The sequence below is a fragment of the Periplaneta americana genome, chromosome 2, assembly GCF_040183065.1.
Source record: "Periplaneta americana isolate PAMFEO1 chromosome 2, P.americana_PAMFEO1_priV1, whole genome shotgun sequence".
NCBI classification, from domain to species: domain Eukaryota; kingdom Metazoa; phylum Arthropoda; class Insecta; order Blattodea; family Blattidae; genus Periplaneta; species Periplaneta americana.
The window spans coordinates 193377689-193400619 of record NC_091118.1 but is presented as its reverse complement, the minus strand read 5'-3'; the positions used below and the strand labels follow the sequence as shown (position 1 = coordinate 193400619).

At 35.4% G+C, this 22931-nt stretch overlaps 1 protein-coding gene across 1 annotated transcript in view; it reads left to right on the top strand.

Annotated features, from left to right (window-relative positions):
- jing (AE binding protein 2 jing) overlaps nt 1-22931 on the top strand; it is a 274380-nt gene that overhangs the window by 220012 nt on the left and 31437 nt on the right. Inside the window, exons 2-4 of the mRNA XM_069819217.1 lie at nt 2060-3581; nt 15855-16034; nt 19326-19476. Of these exons, the coding sequence (XP_069675318.1) occupies nt 2060-3581; nt 15855-16034; nt 19326-19476 (1853 nt within the window). The remainder of the gene's footprint in view (nt 1-2059; nt 3582-15854; nt 16035-19325; nt 19477-22931) is intronic.

The following is a 22931-nucleotide window of genomic DNA, read 5'->3' as shown; positions in this document are numbered from 1 at the left end:
ATCAATTACTATTTCAAAACTTCCCGCAACGTTATTTTAAAACGAGAAGAATCTGTTGAAGAGGCGTTAAGTGGGTGATTTCTATCTGTCGTATTCTAACCTATACAGTATACCGGTATTCAGTTTCTTCTAGAATCATTCTTACTACTTATTTCCTTAATGTGTAGCTTTCGTGGAATTCTTTATCACTTAAATCTTCAAAATGATTATTCCGAGTGTTATTACAACATATAAGTTCGTCGTTATGTTGAAGTTCTAAATAAAGAACTTCATCATCGAATAATTACGTCCGCCATGTTGTTGACTTCTTAACGCATCGTTACTGTTTTAACGCGACGAATAGGTTGTAATAAATTAAAGATGAATTTAAAGATGCGTTAGCAATAATGATACTTGGTGAAACACAAAAACTGACTAACGTGTTATTAAATTATTTAACGAGACGTTATAATGAAAACGAAGGTTGGTGAAACCGGCCATAAATCAGCGTTTCTCAAACTATGGTCCGCGGACTACCTGTGGTCCTCGAGGTCTGCCCTTGTGGTCCTTAAAAAAATACAGAAGAAAAAATAAAATTCAAACGAATTGCGTATCACACTGTAGCTTAAAATCTCAGAGTTTGGAAATGACACATGGCAATCGAATTTCACTTTTTCTCTCAGTACTGCATTTTATGAAATTTATTACCCTACACGTCTGTCGACTTCCCACTCTACTCTCAGCAACAAAAGAGGGATTTAAAGCACTATACGCGTGGTGTTTCTCGACATCTTTTCCCTGCACATATGGCGCCACGCCTGAACAAAGTACCGAACCTTAATGTAGTTTTAAAATATAAGTTAAATATATACTACGAAAATAATAAACTTACTTTCGAAGGGAACAAGAGTAAGGTGGTCCGCGGAACTATTCTGACTTTAAAAAGTGGTCCCCACTTCAAAAAAGTTTGAGAAACGTTGGACTCTAAATGATTTCGATTGGAAATAGTTGGGAATGTAGGAATTAAGTCGAGGAAAGGAGTTAAGGAACGTGTACAAAAATTTTAAGTTGAAACTTCTCTGGAATGGAGGTTAGAAGAAGAGATTCGTCTGTGGGAGGGTTTGCGTAATGGTTTCGTTGTCAGATGTTTTGAATAGAACAGTGTGTAGCGAACAGCGTCTTGGTTTGTATACACGAAGTTCGGACGAGGAGCAAATGGTGGGAAAGGGACGCGTCGGTGAATGATAGAAATAGGTTTCAAGGATGTGGACTGTTTTGAACTGGCTTTCTATAGGGTCCGTTTGCAGTAGGGGAGATTCGGAGGAACACCTGATGGAAGGAAGGGTTCAGGTTTCATAATGGCGACGCATTTGTGGAGGAATAGTCGATACTGTGACTGTACCGGCCCGCTCTGCAGCCTTTGTTCTGCTGTGCGCCGCAGCTGCACCATGACCACGGTCAACAAGGAAACCCGTCAGAGGATCTGAGGAAAACCTGCACCTGTACAGCTGGATCAATAACGCGCGCAACAAGCGCCCCACCGAAACGAACGAAATGTGCAACAAATTAGAACGCCGCTAATGACAGGAACCGTCGTGCGATGTAGAACACGGAGCGTTAAGACGGACCGATGTCGCAGCGCTAGCGACATGACACACGGCGAGATGTCGGCGCGCAACAAGGCACAACGAAATGTGCAAGAAGCCACGACAAAATGTGCCGCACGTGTGGATGTGGGTGGCTGTTGTTTTGGCAGACCGACCCCGGCTGCCATAGACCCAGTTCCCGAGTTACTTCCCCTCCCCCTGTCCTCTCGCGTTCAAGGCCTCTGCGCCCCACCTTCCGCAGCAAACGATTCGATAACCTCCGTTAGTTCAGTTTGCTGCCGCGTGGTGGCTGCACTTGTCGGTACGACCGTGCGAAAGAGTAAAATAAAAAGTCGGTCCATGCACCCGACGATGCCTATGACCTTAAGGAGTTTGTTGACCCCCAGAGATTTGATTCCGATTTGTCCTTGACCGCCCAGGAAGGCCACGATGAGTGTGTTGCCAACTTAATGTTGTTTGTTGTGTTGTTGCAGTGGCGTCGCGACGCTAAGCTGTACCGACTGCTCGACATCGTCCAGTGGCACGAGTGACATCACCGACCCCGGCTCGCCGTACAGCCCAGCATCCACCCACTCCTCTGCGTCCGAGGCCAGCGACGACTGCTCGCCGCGTAAGAATGCCGTCACCACCACCGCTGCCGCCGCCACCACCGCCGCCGCGACGCTCTCTCTGGCGGCGCCCCCGTACTGCGGGATCGTGACTCCCCCGGTACAGAGCCGCCACTGGGCGACGACCGCCTCCTCCTGCAAGACGGTCTCGTCCACCGCCACGGCGCCGTCCCCCGGCGAAGAGGACTTGATGGCGCCCAACACGCAAGAACCCAGCTGGCCGTGGGGCGGCAAGGAGCGCGACAAAGGGCCGCCGCCTCCGCCACCACCTCTAGCCGTCACTGCCACGCCGTTAACACCGGTCACTGCCAACGTCATTGCCAATTTGCCCCTCAAATCGTTGAAGCGCCAAACTGCCATTACAAGCCACAAGACTGCCACCGCGTCGGCTGCTGCAAACAAGAGACTCAAGGTGGATCATCATCACAGCAGCAATAATAATTGTGTTAAAGTTACTAGTCGTTGTGTGAGCAAGAACAAGTGCTGTAGTGCCGACAATAAGAGCCACGACGGCGACGCGTCTCCGCCTACCAAAGTTCAACAGCAGGGAAAGATCACGGAGTACTTTAAGACGCAAGTGAAGCCGTTGAACGGGGTTAAGAAAGAGCTGGTTGTGAAATCGAGTTCCGGCACACAGCAGGGGAGAAAGGATCCCAAGACTTGTGGTGAGCCCGTGGCCGGCCTCAACAAGTATTTTCCAAGTTTGCACTCAGGTACAAAGTCGGCAGCGGCCAAGTCCCCCACGAGGACCGCACCCCTGTCCAAGGCGAGCGAAGCCAAACGGGACTCAATCTCCGGTGGAGCGTCGTCGTCTCCGTCATGGACGAAATCTTCCACCGACAGCAAGCCTTCCAAGGCATCTCAGAAGGTTACAGCAGAAAAAAAGACTGGAGCAGTGCTGGCAGTAGTCTCAGCGAGGAAGATCTCTTCTACATCCGCTGCATCAAAGTTCCTGGAATCGAAGCGGAACGGCCTGATTATTCCGACGTCGTCTCAGAAGCTAAACGCGCTCTTGTCGCCCGCCACGACCCAATCCTCGAGTCTCTCGGACAGTGGGCCCGTTCCTGCCGTCGGTGCTGCGCCCAAAGGCGTCCTGTCATCCGAAGCGTTCAAGACTGCAAAAGAAGCCGTTGCAAAACCAAAGACAATCGTGTCTGAGACAGAATGCATAGCTTCTCCGTTGTGTGATGAGCCTACTCCAATTCTGTCGGTGCCAACTACTATCAGGTTCCCCGCTGTTGCTAGTGACAGTAGCTGCAGCAGTAGCAGCGTCCTACCACCCAAGCCCAGCAGCTCTCAGTCTGAATCGCCTGATAGCATAGTCTGCCGCTGGTCTGAGTGTGACACGCACTTCGACTCTAGTACTGGTCTCTTGGAGCATCTGCAGGTGAGTTATGTACAACAGCCGCTACGTTGCCAAGAGAAAACCAGCGAATAGGGATTATAAAGAATGGACACTTCGCGTCGGTACCTTTGATGTAGCCGGACTGATTTCAATGACCTTCAAGCCAGCTAGAGCGTGAGATTCTGCTTTCTCCCTAGAGTTGGCGCTGACATCACTCCAGCTAGCAGTCGACACAGCGGAAATATAACACATATAATTAGTACAGATAGGTACATTATGTACTCAAATAAAATAAATTGGAGCCATAAAATAATAAATCCGCCATTAACTGCAATGTCTAGACTCTAGAGCTCCTTTATAATGAGAGTTGAGACGTTGATCTCAACAACAATTGAAGTATGTAATGATTTGATAGCATGTATGTATGTATGTATTTATTCACACTGCAATGGGTATATACCCGGTGGCAGTGGTAACTAATTACACTCAATAATGACAATAATAAACTTATTAATTAAAAATACAATTAATAATAATACTAATAATTAATACTGAAAATAATGAATAATAATAATAATAACAACAACAACAACAACAACAACAGGGAATATACTAAATTAAATGAAACGATCACTTAAAATAACATTTGAAATAAATCTAATTTGTATCTTAAACCTAAGATCGAACTAAATCCACGAGTATGATATGTTCATATCTGCACAAGTACCTTTCAACACTACACTCATTTCGTTGTCAACTCACTCACTGCACTGGAACTACGACACATTTCACTGATTCTATCCTGATTTCACTAACACTTCAAAAACATTTCACTGTTCAAATACTTTGCACTGCCACTATAAACTATAAAGCTTCACTGACAGGAACACGTTTCACTTACACAGCACACTTCACTGACACGACATACTTCTTCACTGATACAACACACTTCACTGACACAACATAATTCTTCACTGATACAACACTTCAATAACAACATATCATTTACACCCTTTAAATACTGTGTATAATTACCGTCTATTAGTAAGGTCCTTAAGCCTATTTTTAAATACATTTTTGGTTGTTGGTAAAGCCTTTAGTAAGTATGCAGGTAAAGCATTCCAGTCCCTGCTAGTACGATTGAGAAAAGAAAACTTTCCAGTGTCCGTCCTCTGTCTTCTTTCCCTCAATTTATATGAGTGGTCGTTCCTTGAAGAGTAATTTGGCGGCTGCAACCTATTTTTTATTTTTCTCCAGGCAGGCTCACCTCTGTAACAGTGCGCACTGAAAATGGAAAAACAAAACTCTTATGAGAAGTAAAACCATATACTTTCATTATATTATATATAAATATTAAATGAATTTGATACATAATTTTATAATGTATTATATTATTTTATAATATAATTTATTATATCTGAAATATAAAAAATTATTATTACAACTAGTTTGTCACTGAGAAATAAGGAAAAGCTGTAAACTTGAATTTATTAGAAGCAAAGCGTTACTGGATTATGCAGTAAGGTGGGCAATGTTTGGATCCTGTGTCTCAACTCTATTCTCAATTATTATCTTTGCGTATGCTCGATTACACTAACCTCTAGCGCTTGAAAGTGGAACTAAACCCCAGCACACAGAGAAACAAAACACAAGAAAATTCGCTCAGTGTCCATTCTTTATAATCCCTATTCGCTGAGAAAACTATAGCGGAATTAAAACAACACCCGACTTGTGACGTTTGGGCGTAAAAGGTTTCCATGGCAACATCCCTTCTCCTCTCTTTGTGACCCTTGGTTGAGTGTTAGAGAAGGCTGTATGACCGTAACTCTGCCAGGTTAAATAAACCATCATTATTATTATTATTATTATTATTATTATTATTATTACTATTATTATTATTATTATTATTATTATTATTATTATTATTATGGCATTCGATATATAATGGCAGCAATGCTGTAAATCAGCGTTTCTCAAACTATGATCCGCGGACCACCTGTGGTCCTCGAGGTCTGTCCTTGTGGTCCTTCAAAAAAGACAGAAGAAAAAATAAAATTCAAACAAATTGCGTATCACACTGTAGCTTAAAATCTCAAGAGTTTGGAAATGACACATGGCAATCGAATTTCACTTTTTCTCCCAGTACTGCATTTTATGAAATTTATTACCCTACCCGTCTAACGACTTCCCACTCTGCTCTCAGCAACAAAAGAGAGATTTAAAGCACTATATACGTGGTGTTTCTCGACATCTTTTCCCTGCACATCTGGCGCCGCACCTGTAACCCAGCCAGGGACCACCCGAATTCATTACAGAGGACCAAAGTACCGAACCTTAATTCAATTTTAAAATATAAATATAGGCCTATTGGTATTAAAATATGCTACGAAAATGATAAATTTTCTTTCGAAGGGAACAAGAGTAAGGTTGTCCGCGGAACTGTTCTGACTTTAAAAAATGGTTCCCACTTCAAAAAAGTTTGAGAAACGCTGATGTAAATCATTTCTCCTAGTGGTGACCATTGAAATTTTGTACTACATAGTAGAGCAGCGATTCTTTCATAAATTTGCAATATTGAAAGTCTCGAAGTAGCCATAGTTATAAATACAATGGCTGTTTCTGATTTGTAGTGAACAATACAGCACTAACGATACAAACAAAGATCCTTCAGAAAAATCCAAGTTCATCATCATCATCATCATCAGCGCTACAGCCTCAAGTGGGCCTTGGCTTCTTCAACAATCTTCCTCTATTCGTCTCTCTCCTGTACTTTTCTTCTCCAATTTCTTATTCCCATTCTTGCCAAATCATCTGTCACACCATCCAACCATCTCAATTTGGGTCGTCCAGGTCCCCACGTTTCACTGAATAATACCTTTTTTTTGGGGTATGTTATTCTCCGTATTCCTCATTACGTGCCCCAACCATTTTATTCTCGAGGATTTTATGGCGGCGATTATGTTATGTTCACCATAAATTCTGTCTATTTCGCTATTGTATCTCTTTCGCGACAAACCTCTCTCATTTACTGGACCGAATATTCTACGTAGCATCTTTCTTTCAAGAGATCTAAGAGGATTTAGAAAAATCCAAGTTGCAAGAGAAAAACATGCAACTCAGTGCTTTAGGATATTACAAGAAACCTGTGGGAGAGAAGTCCTACCATACTGAACTATTGCAAGTTGGGTGGAAGCGAAGTGTTCACTTTCAATTAAGAGTTGACATCCGAAGAGATTTAGATTGATCAGTGAGAGAGATATCCAGAAATGCTGCTGCAGATGGAGTCCACCCTCTTCCAAGAATTTGGCAGCATATTGTTGACATGACAGGAGACTATATTTGAAGTATGTAATGTCAAAAGTAATCTAAATAAATTTATTGTGAAACAGTAACTATGTTGCCATTACTTTTCGAATGCCTTAGTATTATTATTTTCCTTTGGAAATGTCCACGGTCAGCGAATTCACTTCTAACAATATTTATTATTTTATTTATTTATTTAATATGATGACTTTAAGGCCAAAAGGCCTTCTCTATCACACCACAGGAAACAAATGGGCTTAGAAAAAAAATGCAGAGAGAAAAAAATAAACAAAAAATAGAAATAAAATTATAAATACATATAAAAAACACACAAATACAAAAGTGCAAAGAGGAGGGGGGGGAGGAAAAAAGTATAAGTACAAGATAAGATCGCAGTAGACAAAAGAAGCACTAAAGTAGTCTATTGACTGCCTAATATACAGTATTTAGTGATTAAGGAAGATGACTAAACATCTAAAAAATTAGTCTAAATTTGTAACTTTGTACAAATTTTAAGAGAAACAAAACGGCAACAATTTCGAAACATTTGCAATAAAGTTAGAATATCCTGTTTACTGCATTGCACTCTACTCAGTAAGAAGATGCTTACCAAGTTTGGAGGTGGCCCGGGTTCGATTCCCAGTTGAGGCAAGTTACCTGGTTGAGGTTTTTTCCGGGGTTTTCCCTCAACCCAATATGAGCAATTGCTGGGTAACTTTCAGTGCTGGACCCCGGACTCATTTCACCGGCTTTATCACCTTCATCTCATTCAGACGCTAAATAACCTAAGCTGTTGATAAAGCGTCGTAAAATAACCTACTAAAATAAAAAAAAAAGTTTGGTTTTAAATACTGTTAAATTCCATCTTTTATCGGAACTCCATAACGACAATAGGAGTTAATTACAATAACAAACTGACATACACAATATTTGAACAAACAAAAATGTAATGGAAGGAAAAAGTTGTTCACATATCGGAATTTCTTAACGATATTATTTTTGACGACGACGACGATGATCTCCCTGTTAATTACAGTGGCACTAGAGAAGATGTTATAATTTCGTAATGCCCTGTTAATTCACTCTAGCTTACCTAATGACTATCAAACATTTGATAAATTAATTACAAAAATTGTATCATTAAAACAACAACAATACATACTTAAAAATATGTCAGAGTGAATTCTTTCTCCAGTTTGGAATGAACACAGGAAAGGAGAACTGAGGGGAAAAAAATCCAGAAGGGGAGATATTCCCCAGCCCCTCTCCTTCAATTCGTATAATGAACAAGCAGAATAAATTAAATAAATATGATTAAAATATTAAAAATGGCCAAGTTTTACAATGGATGCCTACTCATGTAGGATAAGCAGGGAATAAGTATGCAGATCAACTGCAAAGGAAGGTGCTTTGGCAGCACTGAAACCTTCAACTAAAGCAGATTTACAGAAACTAGCATTATAAAACATTACGTCATAAAGGAATATAAAGATTAGAAAAACTTCATTTCATTAAAGACAAAAGACAGTATGCCAATAATCAGAAACAGATGACATTCGAAATATGTTCAGAAAGACAACAGTTTTCTCTCTTCATACTGGAGATAGGCCACGATTGTCTGGCTCATTACCTGTGCATGATAAATTGTGTGCAATGTGACAAATGCATGATATGCACAGATGCAGTACGAAACAAAAACCACCTGGATAAATGCAAAGCAATTTGCAGTAACAACACTTCTGGACTATTGTGTTGTATTGTATTTATTAACATTCCATGGTATTCATACATTGCTTACAGCTAGAATATGGAAAAAGTCAAAAAACTTAATACTATTATAAAATCTTAATTTATAGTCACAGTCTAGTTGGAATATATACAGAAGAGATTTACAATATAGTCTACTAGTACAACACAAAGTATCAATTTCATGAAGTGTTATTGAATGTCATGAATTCACCTACAGAATAGAAGGCGTGAGAAATTACATACTTCTTTAATTTGGCCCTAAATAATTTTATGTTTTGAGTTTCATTTTTTATATCGATAGGGAGGCTATTAAAAATTTTTACTGCCATATAACGCACTCCTTTTTGATAGCACGATAGACTTGCCGATGGAGTAAGAAAGTCATTTTTTTTACGTGTATTTATGCTATGAACTGTTGAATTAGTTACAAAGTTTTCACGGTTACATACGAGGAAGATTATTAATGAAAAGATATACTGACAAGCCATGGGCATTATTTGTAGTTTTTTGAAAATAGCCCTACACGATTCCCTAGATTTGGCACCTCCTATTATTCTAATTACTCTTTTTTGTAATAGAAATATATTGTTACTATCTGTGGAATTTCCCCAGAATATTATTCCAAAACTTGTTACCGAGTGGAAGTATGCAAAGTATATTGTTTTTAAGGTATTGATATTTACTATCTTTTGCATAGATCTAATAGCAAAACAAGCTGAATTTAGTTTGGGGGTAATTTCTTTAATATGATTTTTCCAATTTAACACATTATCGATTTTTAAGCCAAGAAATTTGGTTGTTGTTTTTAATAGGGATCTGTTATTAATTATTACGCTAGAAATTTGCGACGTTGAATTTGGACAGGATTTAAATTGGGAAGGCAGAGGGAAAATGATACAGATACTGTAATGACCTTACCATTGGACAACAGCAACACTTCTGCAGAAGTTTTGTATGATGTAAGCAAAATAATGAATTAATGATTGTCATAAGCGCCATATAAGTATAATACCCAAAACAGAAAATAAGTGAAACATGGAATAATCTCTTGCTTTATTAATCTTGACACTGTTGTGGAATAATGATTAGCATGTCTGACCGTGAAACGAATGGGTTTTATCTCAATCCATTAAGAACAAATGCTGTGTAATTTTCGGCCTTTGACCCTTGATTCATTTCGCTGGCAGTATCAAGTTTATTTCGTTCAAACTCTAGATAACCATTGCAGTCGATAAAGCATCATAAAATAAACCAATTAAAATAAAAAACGATAAAAAAAACTAGCAGAAAGTTGAGTAGGCCCGTCTAGAAAATATGCATATAATGTAAAAAATTAAAAAATAACGTAAAACAAAGTAACTTAATTTCAAACCTTTGCACATTATAGCAGAAATGGGCGAACTTTTGACTTCAACGAGCTGCATCTTTTTTTTTTCTTTCCCATTCTGTTATTTTTTATCTAAAGAACGCCCCCCCCCTCCTCCAAACGATACAAGGTATGCCATGAGTTTCAAAATAGTTCATAACCATAATGTGTAATTTTAGAATGCGTCTCAAATAGCATAGTTCTGCAGACATATTTAATACCTAGGACGTTCTGCATAAACAACTAGACGCAAATTAAAGTAAATATGACTTCTTCAGCAACAGAAATAAACATGAATTCGGCAATTACCACTCTAGATACGTTGTTCTTCTAATTTTACCCCCATTTTGTAAGTTGCAGACTATGAATAAATTTAAGATTTTGTGTTTTTCTTAAGGTAATATGAAAACGTTTTTCTTTCACTAATTATTTCGTCAACATTTGAATCAAATAGAGACTTACTGTGTTCTTCTATATTTTTTTTGCACTTTTTAGACATTGCGTTTGTTACTTTTTGGACATAATCACATAAAACTCCATGATTCTGTATGTTACATGACGTTTCTATCTTTGAAGTTAGTTTATCGTCGTAATTGTTGCTTTCCAACCTTCCTTTTTCAAAAATAGTTGTTTAGACCTTCCTAGTGTTAAAATCTCTGTTAGCAAACAATTTACCGTCTGTCTTTTATTTCTGGAAACTTGTATAAGATATTTCTCGTACATTTCAGTATTGTATTGAGAAATTAATAAAAGACTGAAATAGAAAGGAACTATTTGTCATTGCATTTTATGTTGACTGTTACACTTTTACTACGTCATATTACTTTTGACCATTAAAACGGTACGAAAGGACGTGTTTCAACCAATCGTGGCTGTTTATTCCTACAATGTTATCACTTCCCTAGGATTTGTTTCTTTTTATCACTTCTCTAGCTTTTGTTTCTTTGTTTGCCAACATTTCAAAATACAAATTCTTTATGGTACTATAAAACATGCTTTGCGATCGTCATTTGTTTCCTGCATAGTCATCTGAAAGTGGCGGCTCCATTCAAACTTTTGGTGAAGCTAACATTAGTGAAATAGAATTTTAGCTAGTCAATTAATACCCATTTTATTGTATTAGAGTACTTTATTTATTCTAATCTTTATATACTTTCTTCTAATCGTGTAATAGTCAATTAAATTCCACTCGAGTTTTGATTTTCTTTAGATAAATCAAAATCTCTAGTGAGATTACTGTTGCTAAAACCCTTTGTTGTCGTAATTTATACTTTAATTTTAGTTTATATACACTTAATACGATTTTGCTCGTTTTTGCTTCCTTTTCCAGATAAAAGTTATTTTATATTAAACATTTCATAGCGTTTTTTGGGAAAGATATCGATTTAATTCCCAATATGCTCATTCAATTTAAGAGAGCCGTGTATTTTGATAATGAATGATCGAAAGAATTTTAAGTTTTGTTCTTCAAATATGCAGAAATTTCATCCCAACAAATGTAATATTGTAAATTACTTTTCAGGACGAAAAGTTACATTTGTTGGGATCAAATTTTTGCACATTTAAAGGACAAAACCAAAATTCTTTCAATTATTTATTATCATAATGTGCTGCTCTCTTAAATTGACTAAGCATGTTGGGAATTAAATCAATGACTTTCCCAAAACACACTATGAAATATTTCATGTAAAATAATGTTTATCTCCGATAGGAAGCAAAAACGAGCAAAATTGTATTAAACTTTTTTGTTTGAAATACCTCAAAGAATAACCCCCTGAAATTAATGACATTACCTATGGTTCACCCTGTACATACAGGGTGATTCACGAAAATTTACCGTCTCTTACAGAGCTTATTTCCGAAGACATTCTGAGCAAGAAATGTCATATAAACATTTGTCAATCGCAATATTTTCAAAGTTACATTAATTTGAAGTTGTTAGTAAAATACCTTTTTTCTTTAGTTTTACTGGTAAATAAAATCTTACAAATAGATAATTAACTATTTAGAAGTATCATTTCTGTAATTGGCTAGTATTCTAAAGCTAGAAATGTGTTGTTAATTGCTTTGTACAGATTTTATTCTTCAATTTTTAATTAAAAATGACCTCATTCTTACGAACTTATCACAAAAATTGTTACAAATAATACGACTTTGGGAACTTGATTCCTAATGTACAGTCTTAAAGAATTTGCAAGAGTGGCGTGATTTGTAGCAATTGTTGTGATAAATGCGTAAGAAAATGTAATTTTGTAGTTAAAAATCGAAAAAAAAAAAAAAATCTGTACAAAGCAACTATGGAATTCACAACACATTTTTAGCTTCAGAATACTAGCTATTTAAAAAAAAGTTATACTCCTGAATAGTTCATCTTTTATCTGTAATATTCTTTTACCCTTAAATCTCAAGAATAATGGTATTTTACAAACAACTTCAAATTGTGTGATTCTGAAAATATTGAGATTAGGACAAATGTGTATATGACATTTTTTGCTCAGAGTGTCTTCGGAAATAAGCTGCATAAGGAACGGTAAATCCTCGTCAATCATCCTGTGTGCGCGCGCGCGTGTGTCGAGTTCCAGTAATTTTGTTTTTTCAACTACAGCAGTGGTTAACAGTAAATATAAAATGTTTTAATATCACGTTATCAGTGAAATCAGACATTCCTCTGATGTTTCCGTTAAATGTTTATGGTTCTGTTAACTATTCAGTGATTAGCCGTCGATGTTCTTCATTATTCACTATGGTAATTTATGTTCTTTGTATAATCTTATATTTCTTTTATATTATGATAAATTATACGATTGTAGTTACAATTTAAAAACTTTGAGCTATAATGATGACAGTTTCCTCCTAAGAATTAAGTGTTTTTTTTTTTAAGATTAAAGGAGATTAATGTGTAATATGACGATAGAATTGAGAGATAATAGGCCTACTATCGAGGTGTGTTATTTGATTAACGCATACTCAATTTACTTTGATAGCAGAGTTATTTCTGATACATTTATCGATAATAACAACTGTCTATAAAAATTGGGTAGCTTTATAATGTATATTATTAATGTTTTATCAGAAAGTAAGTTGCTTGGAGTGTGTTATAATAATTATACGAAATTAATGAATTGTATATGTTTCTTTGATAAGAAATAATTTGTATATTGATTATTTCTTTCGTTTGTTCGTATGCTTTGCTTTTAGTTAAAGTACAAAAAAATTTAATGATTTATTTTATTAGTATATTGATTTACTCATTTTGCGTGTTTAACCTTCTATAAATATCTAAGACATATTCTACTTACCTTAATAACAGTATTAAACAGGATTTTTTTGTAGATGAAAGGCCAAATTAAAGTGGACTAGTTGAAAATGGGTCACATAATTATTGTGAAATATATCTTGGATATGCATTAGTGTGTTTCTACAGAAAGAAGAGTGTCATGAAAATGACGCAGACAGTTTCATGTATACGTTTTATGCTTTTCGCAACAATTCAGTTCATTTGTCAGTGACATCATGGCTTTGTTCCACATCCCAGAACTGCAATGCTGCCACAACAGGCACATGTTGTACATTTTAACAGATTTAAAACAATCTTGCAACGTTGGCTATGATATTAAGGAATTTTTCGACTCTTCTATAGATCAAAGTATTTTTCAGTAGTATGTATTATTAATTTTATTTTGGTTTCTATTTATTTTTAAATTGTATTTGTTCTATCTTTGCATTTTGTATTTATCTTTGTTGGTATAATGGTGTATAGCTAGTTCTCGATGCTCATGATTTTAATTAGTACTAATAAATAAATAAATAAATAAATAAATAATGAATAAATAAATAAATACATCAATAAATAAACAAAGGAATAAATAAATAAACAAACAGAGGAATAAATAAATAAACAGATAAATAAATAAACAAACAGAGAAATAAATAAATAATCAGAGGAATAAATAAATAAACAGAGGAATAAATAAATAAATAAGCAAACAGAGGAATAAATAAATAAATAAACAGAAGAATAAATAAATAAGCAAACAGAGGAATGAATAAATAAATAAACAAACAGAGGAATAAATAAATAAACAGAGGAATAAATAAATAAATAAGCAAACAGAGGAATAAATAAATAAACAAACAGAGGAATAAATAAATAAATAAACAAACAGAGGAATAAATAAATAAACAGAGGAATGAATAAATAAATAAATAAGCAAACAGAGGAATAAATAAATAAATAAGCAAATAGAGGAATAAATAAATAAATAAGCAAACAGAGGAATAAATAAATAAATAAATAAACAAACAGAGGAATAAATAAATAAACAGAGGAATGAATAAATAAATAAATAAATAAGCAAACAGAGGAATAAATAAATAAATAAATAAGCAAACAGAGGAATAAATAAATAAATAAATAAATAAGCAAACAGAGGAATAAATAAATAAATAAATAAGCAAACAGAGGAATAAATAAATAAATAAGCAAACAGAGGAATGAATAAATAAATAAGCAAACAGAGGAATGAATAAATAAATAAGCAAACAGAGGAATAAATAAATAAATAAACAAACAGAGGAATAAATAAATAAACAGAGGAATGAATAAATAAATAAGCAAACAGAGGAATAAATAAATAAGCAAACAAAGGAATAAATAAATAAATAAGCAAACAAAGGAATAAATAAATAAGCAAACAGAGGAATAAATAAATAAATAAGCAAACAAAGGAATAAATAAGTAAATAAATAAATAAGCAAACAGAGGAATAAATAAATAAATAAGCAAACAGGAATAAATAAATAAATAAGCAAACAGGAATAAATAAATAAATAAGCAAACAGAGGAATAAATAAATAAATAAGCAAACAGAGGAATGAATAAATAAATAAACAGAGGAATGAATAAATAAATAAGCAAACAGAGGAATAAATAAATAAATAAACAAACAGAGGAATAAATAAATAAACAGAGGAATGAATAAATAAATAAGTAAACAGAGGAATAAATAAATAAATAAGCAAACAGAGGAATAAATAAATAAATAAGCAAACAAAGGAATAAATAAATAAATAAGCAAACAAAGGAATAAATAAATAAGCAAACAGAGGAATAAATAAATAAGCAAACAAAGGAATAAATAAATAAACAGAGGAATAAATAAATAAATAAATAAGCAAGCAGAGGAATAAATAAATAAATAAATAAATAAATAAATAAGCAAGCAAGCAGAGGAATAACTAAATAAATAAGCAAACAGAGGAATAAATAAATAAATAAATAAGCAAACAGAGGAATAAATAGATAAATAAACAAACAAACACACAAACAGGGGAATAAATAAATAAACAGAGGAATAAATAAGTGAATGAATAAGTGAATAATCTGTATGCCTCCATTCATGAGCTGTTGCTTTACAGAGTGAGCTAAGTTAACTGAAAGCATTGATCTTTTCTGTGTATGATTTAAAAATTACATTTTTTTCCTTAGTGTTTTTACACACACTTTAACATCTGTTGTCATATCATGTGTGTAGAATATTTGGGTACGTCAGTAGGCCGTTGACTATTTGTTGAGTTTCGTTTCTATTGTTGTGTGTTGATATAATATGTAACTGATTTCGATTTTGTTTTAATGTTTATGATATTGGTGATTGAGGCAGTGATGAATCATGGTATGTAAAGTTCCAATACGGCATTTGTCTTTGTGACTGAGGGAAACCATGAAAAACCCCAGTCAGATTGGCCGGCCACGGGATTTGATCCTGAGTTCTCCAAAATGTGAGTCTCAAATGACACTGTCTGAGCCACCTTGCTTGGTAATACTTGTTATGTTGTCGAAATTAACTGTAATTAAAATGTATTTTTATCAGTAACTTTTTTTTGTTTCTCTTTTTCAGGCAAAACATGTGAACCCACAAGTTTCTTGTGAAAACTATGTATGCTTGTGGGTGGGTTGCAAAGTGTACGCTCGAACGTCTTGTTCCCGTTCATGGTTAGAAAGACACGTTTTGAGTCATGGAGGGAACAAACCATTCCGTTGCATCGTTGATGGGTGTGGCCAACGGTTCAGTTCACAGGTATGTTCTTAATGAAACGAACGTCTTAATTTTGTTTGTTCATCAATGTAACGTATAACAGCATTGGTATGTATATTGGTTCAGAATCACCACTAGAATTAAATAAAAATTATAAAGTTGTTAAATCAGCAGCATAAAGGCCCATGGAGGATAATGGTCATCTAGCCAACTGCTGGCCTCACATCTACTTGCATCAACAGAGGTAAACGATAATCTAACCAGTATGAGGGTAATGTGTGGTCAGCATGATGATTTCTCCACCCTCCCAAATATAACAGCTGGCTTACGAAACCAAATTTGCTACTCAGTATAGTTTCCCAAATTCCTCAACATTGGATGGGTACTGGACCCATATACTGACCAAAATTTCATGAAATAATTTCACATGCACTTCTTCCCGCCAATTACTAAGCTTATTGATGTTCAATTGACCAATGACAATCGAACTATCTATAGTGATAGTTTTTTTGAAAGAGTTCATTTGTTTCATGACAGAATGGTGTAAATTTTAACACGTCAAATGCACAAGATTTACATGGAACTGTCATTAATTGTAACGATAATAATTGTACTTTATAAATTACTTTTAAAGTGAGTTCGTAATTTATTTTTATAAATAAATACTTCAAAATTACCTTTTCTACCTAAATCACTTATTTCAATAATTTTATGTTACATCCTTTTTCTGGGGAGATCTTCATTTGTATTCGAAATTATACCTACAATATACATTTTATTATATAATTATTATTATATAATAAAATATTTAATTTTGTTAGCCATTGTGCAATCATTTATCTTATTTTCGTGAATTATTATTTCCCTGTACACGGTATATAATTATTATTATATAATAAAATGTATATTGTAGGTATAATTTCGAATACAAATGAAGACCTCCCCAAAAAAAGGATGTAACATAAAATTATCGAAATAAGTGATTTAGGTGGAGAAAGTAATTTTGAAGTATTTATTTATAAAAATAAATTATTGCATTCAATGGCTGAATAAACTTGTATCCTTGATTAGTTAAATGGTTCTGCTAGTAAATACTTTCCTAAAGAAATATGCTCCTGAAATTAGTTTCCTTCCTCCTGGCCTAGTTGCCTCATAATTGGTGCCTTGTTGGTATCAGTTGTGAGGTTCAGACCTGTTTTCGGACAATTGCTTATTAAATAACTCTTGAAACATGAATTACAGTTTTGTTGATTACTTCCTTATTCTGGGGAGATCTTCAAATTATACCAACTTCAAAACAAAGTGTTATATGTTGTCAGCTTGTCCGACACCATGCCATCGTACTATACACACACGCACAGTGTGCAGTTTATTTTCTCCCTCTCTGTTCCTGTTCCCAACATCGAAAGCTATATTATGTAAAAATGTTTAAATATCATATTATTAAGAGTATTGCTAGAAAAAAATGATAATTTTATTTCTTTTCCTCGTAAAAATGATGGCTTTGCTCTTTAGAGAGTTTATTTTCATTTTGTTAGCCATTGTACAATTGTTTATCTTATTGAGGTTATTCTGAAACAGACGTGAATTATTATTTCCCTGTACACGATACAATCATCTGTGAAAAAACGAACATTGGATGAGATGTTAACTGGTAGATCATTTTAAAAAGCCAGGAATATTAGTGGTCCCAAAACACTGCCTTGGGGGACTCCTGAAGTAATTTCTATTGGGCTTGATAATTCCTCTCCCATTTGTACTCCCTGAGTTCGACAAGTTAAAAATTCCTTAATCCATTGAAGTATCCTGAAGTCAACCCTTGTTTCTTGGAATTTAAACAATAATATATCATGCGGAACTACATCCAAAGGCTATCTACTTGGCTATTTGAATTTCGATGGATTTGTCGACGTGAAAACTTACTACAAGTCTTAACTGAAATAATGTGAGATGTAGTCCACGCCTGTGGAGTAACGGTTAGCACGTCTAGCCGTGAAACCAGGTGGCCTGGGTTCGATTCCCAGTCGGGACAAGTTACCTGGTTGAGGTTTTTTCCGGGGTTTTCCCGCAACCCAATACGAGCAAATGCTGGGTAACTTTCGGTGCTGGACCCCGGACTCATTTCACCGGCATTATCACCTTCATATCATTCAGATGCTAAATAACCTAGATGCTGATACAGCGTCGTAAAATAACCCAATAAAAATAAAATTTCTTTTCCTCGTAAAAGTGATGGCTTTGCTCTTTAGAGAGTTTATTTTCATTTTGTTAGCCATTGTATAACCGTTTATCTTATTGAGGTTATTCTGAAACAGAATAATATTTTCGTGAATTATTATTTCCCTGTACACGATACAATAATCTGTGAAAAAACGAACATTGAATGAGATGTTAACTGGTAGATCATTTTAAAAAGCCAGGAATATTAGTGGTTCCAAGACACTGCCTTGGGGGACTCCTGAAGTAATTTCTATTGGTCTTGATTTCCTCCCCCACCTGTACTCTCTGAGTTCGACAAGTTAAAAATCCCATAATCCATTGAAGTATCCTGAAGTCAACCCCTGTTTCTTGCAATTTAAACAATAATACTGGGTGTTCAGTTCAAAGTGTGTCATGGCTCGCTGTATGCCGTCATGTGGCTAGCCGATGAGCCTAGAGAATTCAATCTTCCTATACTTCCGCAGAGGTGTATTACTTATCTGCCAGAGAAGTTGCCTAGCAAGTACGGTCTTCATTCAGAAGAGTACTTACCGATACATACAGTAATGCTGGTAGTGGCAGGAATGTGAACTGTTTCTAAACATGTACTGAGGTGAGTTTTTCCTTACTGTCGGGATATGGGGAGATGGTTAAGACGATTACTTACGTATGTGTTGACATTAACTTCGACGGTCAACATGGACACAGAGCATTTGATTTGTATTGTGGAATATTGCCGTACGCAACTGATGTACCCTGCGTATGACTTGGCCACGCAAAACGGTTCGAAAGAGGTTATGGTAGCACACAGACCATACAGACCGCCATCTGTTGCTACGACGTTCAAGTTATACCGTACACATTCTCAAGTTCAGATCGAACGCCTTGATTAATAGGCAACTTCTCTGACACAAAAGCTGAAACTCGCTTCAAATTGCTGACTCATCAACAGTGACGTCATGACATACTTTGAAATGAACACCCAGTATATCATGTGAGACTACATCCAATGTGTTGCATTGACTTGGCTATTTGAATTTCGATGGATCTGTCGACGTGAAAACTTACTACAATTTTAACTGAAATAATGTAAGATATAAAGGTTGAATAGACACGTGAATGTGATTGTTGCAGACAACACTCGAACGTCACGTGAATGGCCACTTCAATCAGAGTGAAGCTGGGAATGGGAACGCCAGTGCACGACGGAGCTTGGAGAGCGCATCCAGCAAGCTGTTCCGGCGGAATGGAAAGAAGCTGCGGTATCGCCGGCAGCCATGGTCAGGTAGGGATGTCTGGTCTGGTTTTAATATTACTGATCGTCAATGGTGCATTATCTGTATAGAACGTCGAATGCGTTGTAAACCTTGCAGCAAAATAGTGCAGAGTATCAGTGTTGCCGTGGGAATCGGTTGGGAGGAAAATCAGTACATTATGGTAATGGAATTACGTTAGCCATCCCACTGAGCAAGACTACTAACATTATTACAGTTTTCAGGAGGAACCCTAATCTCCACGGACTATATCTGATTAACACTGGTTTGTGAAATGGTTGCTTGTCGGTGACATTGTGAGAACGAACTTCTGTTTCTGTCCTCTCCCTTCTACATATGTGACGCGATTAACATTAGGAAATTGACAATAAAATGTGCATGCATATTACAATGTTTATGCTATGAGAAAACATATTTAAAAGTCTATATGATTTTAATATGAAGTGGTAGTCCATATTGTCTACCAGAGGAATTTATTTGTTCGATTTTACGAAATTTTTTAAATGACTGCAACTGTGAAATATTTTTTTCCCTAAAATTTTAAAAATGACACAGGTATGAATTTTTATACTTTTAAAGTGGTTGTTTGGTGAAGTTTTTTTATGTTAGGGAACTAGAAAGCAGTTCCGTAATACTCATTTACTTAGTCAAACCTCTTCTACCCATAATATGGTGTAGAGAAAGTTCTGAAATAAAGGACGCAAATTTTTTCATTGCATTACTCAAGTATCCAAAAACTACATCATGAATATAGTTCTGTTTTGCAATATTGCTTCATCTCTTGCATGAAAACCAGTCATGGATTGAAAATCTGCATAGGACATGGATGTTTGTTCTTGTCAATGTGATGTCTTGAGTTGAAGGTCCTACATCATGCTGATCCAATACCATGGAAATTTCTGTTCATGTTCTTCTGGTATCAGGTTGAAGAAAGGTCTTTTGTCATAGTCATGCCACAGTATAAGAAGAATCATTAGGGACAACTCTTGTCGGCACCTTTGATGTTGTTGGTACTAAATTCAAGCTCAGTAAGGTCTAGTTCTCAATGAATCCAACTATGTCGCTAGTATCAAACCACTATCAAAATATTAGTAAAATATTTATTTATTTAATTTATTGGTCAGTAATACGAATAATCTTGTATGTATATTATCTGTCATTAATATTATGACGCTAGGAAGTCAAAATACTTATATCCATTGTTGACGTTCATGTTTGCACTTCACCGCAACGGACGCCATGATGTATTATGTTGTACTTGGATCAGTTTTACCAACATAAGCCTCAAACAGTGACTTGAATGTTAGCATCAATTAGTGAATATTTTCATGACGATTGTATACAGAAGTAATTATTATTATGGTTATATTGCCATTGCTTTGCCTCATGTCTTTAAAATTGTTAAAAGATGAGTAATGAATGTTTTCAGTTAATATTAAATTATGCCAGCCCTGTCGTAGATGGAGATCCATCTGGTGGAGGTTCCAGATAATACACCCGGTTTCGTGACATGCGCATTCAGAATTTGTTCCCACGAAATGGCTTAGATGTCTCTACTGTATGTTCTCTATACTGTGGTTATGCTTAAAGAGAAAGAAGACAAAAACTTCAGACTGTAATACTTTACATATGAGATGTAATCCATAAGAACTGACATATATCTCAAATAACTCTTTAAATTTTAGGATTTGGAAGTGTGAGTGGTAGTGTAACAGTTAAGGCTACGCACTACAAAATCAGAGGTCGAAGTTCCTATTTCTGATCTTTTCCAATTGATGTAATAGGTTTGGCTGCTCTGTGGGTAGGGACCCTATTTTTTTTATCCGCGAAATTTATTGTAATTCTTGTACTTATGCTTCTCTGGGAGTAACTTGCAAAAATGTGTCATTTTAAAAAGATTTGTAAGTGTGAAATATCGGGAAATGATCCTGTTGGCGTGAAATGAGAATTTAGGGAGAAATATCGAGAAATGACTAAATATATGTGAATGACAAAACACATGTCCCCATTCGTTTGTTTGAAGTAATACTTACTTACTGGCTTTTAAGGAACCCGAAGGTTCATTGCCGCCCTCACATAAGCCCGCCATTGGTCCCTATCCTGAGCAAGATTAATCCAGTCTCTACCATCATATCCCACCTCCCTCAAATCCATTTTAATATTATCTTCCCATCTACGTCTTGGACAAAGTTCTTTTTCCTTCCAGCCTCCCAACTAACACTCTATATGCATTTCTGGATTCGCCCATACGTGCTACATGCCCTGCCCATCTCAAACGTCTGGATTTAATGTTCCTAATTATGTCAGGTGAAGAATACAATGCGTGCAGTTCTGCGTTGTGTAACTTTCTCCATTCTCCTGTAACTTCATCCCGCTTAGCCCCAAATATTTTCCTAAGCACCTTATTCTCAAACACTCTTAACCTATGTTCCTCTCTCAGAGTGAGAGTCCAAGTTTCACAACCATACAGAACAACTGGTAATATAACTGTTTTATAAATTGTAACTTTCAGATTTTTTGACAGCAGACTAGATGATAAAAGCTTCTCAACCGGATAATAACACGCATTTCCCATATTTATTCTGCGTTTAATTTCCTCCCGAGTATCATTTATATTTGTTACTGTTGCTCCAAGATATTTGAATTTTTCCACCTCTTCGAAGGATAAATCTCCAATTTTTATATTTCCATTTCGTCCAATATTCTGGTCACGAGACATAATCATATATTTAGTCTTTTCGGGATTTACTTCCAACCCTCTCTCTTTACTTGCTTCAAGTAGAATTTTCGCGTTTTCCCTAATCGTTTGTGGATTTTCTCCTAACATATTCACGTCATCCGCATAGACAAGAAGCTGATGTAACCCGTTCAATTCAAAACCCTCTCTGATAACCTGAACTTTCCTAATGGAATATTCTAGAGCGAAGTTAAAAAGTAAAGGTGATAGTGCATCTCCCTGCTTTAGCCCGCAGTGAATTGGAAAAGCATCTTGTTTGAAGTAATAGCACATTTAAATGCAACAAGAAAACAGTATTCAACACAGTATTCTGTAGTTGTAGTGGAGATCCATTTCTTCCTTTATAATGAAGTTACTAAGTAATGGTAAACGTGATAGAAATGTATTTTCTGGTATATAATTCTTGTATTGTGTATAGTATTATGAAGCAATTAAGGAAATTGAATCTTGTATGGTATCTTAATAGAAATCAGGTATGAAAGTCAGGTAAACATCGGGTCTTCTGTATGTTACATGAAAATGTTTTTGGGTAAAAAGTTTAGTGTTTTTTTTTTTACATACTGTGATTATTTATTATTTAGGCGTTCTGTTAGTATTTAATTGGCTGTAAATTAGATATTTTTGTCAATTACACCCTACAGCAAAAAGTATAAATGCGACATAAACACTGCTTTGGAGTCTTTTTCATTTTACCATAAAATAGCGTTCTTATCTAACGTAACTTAAATG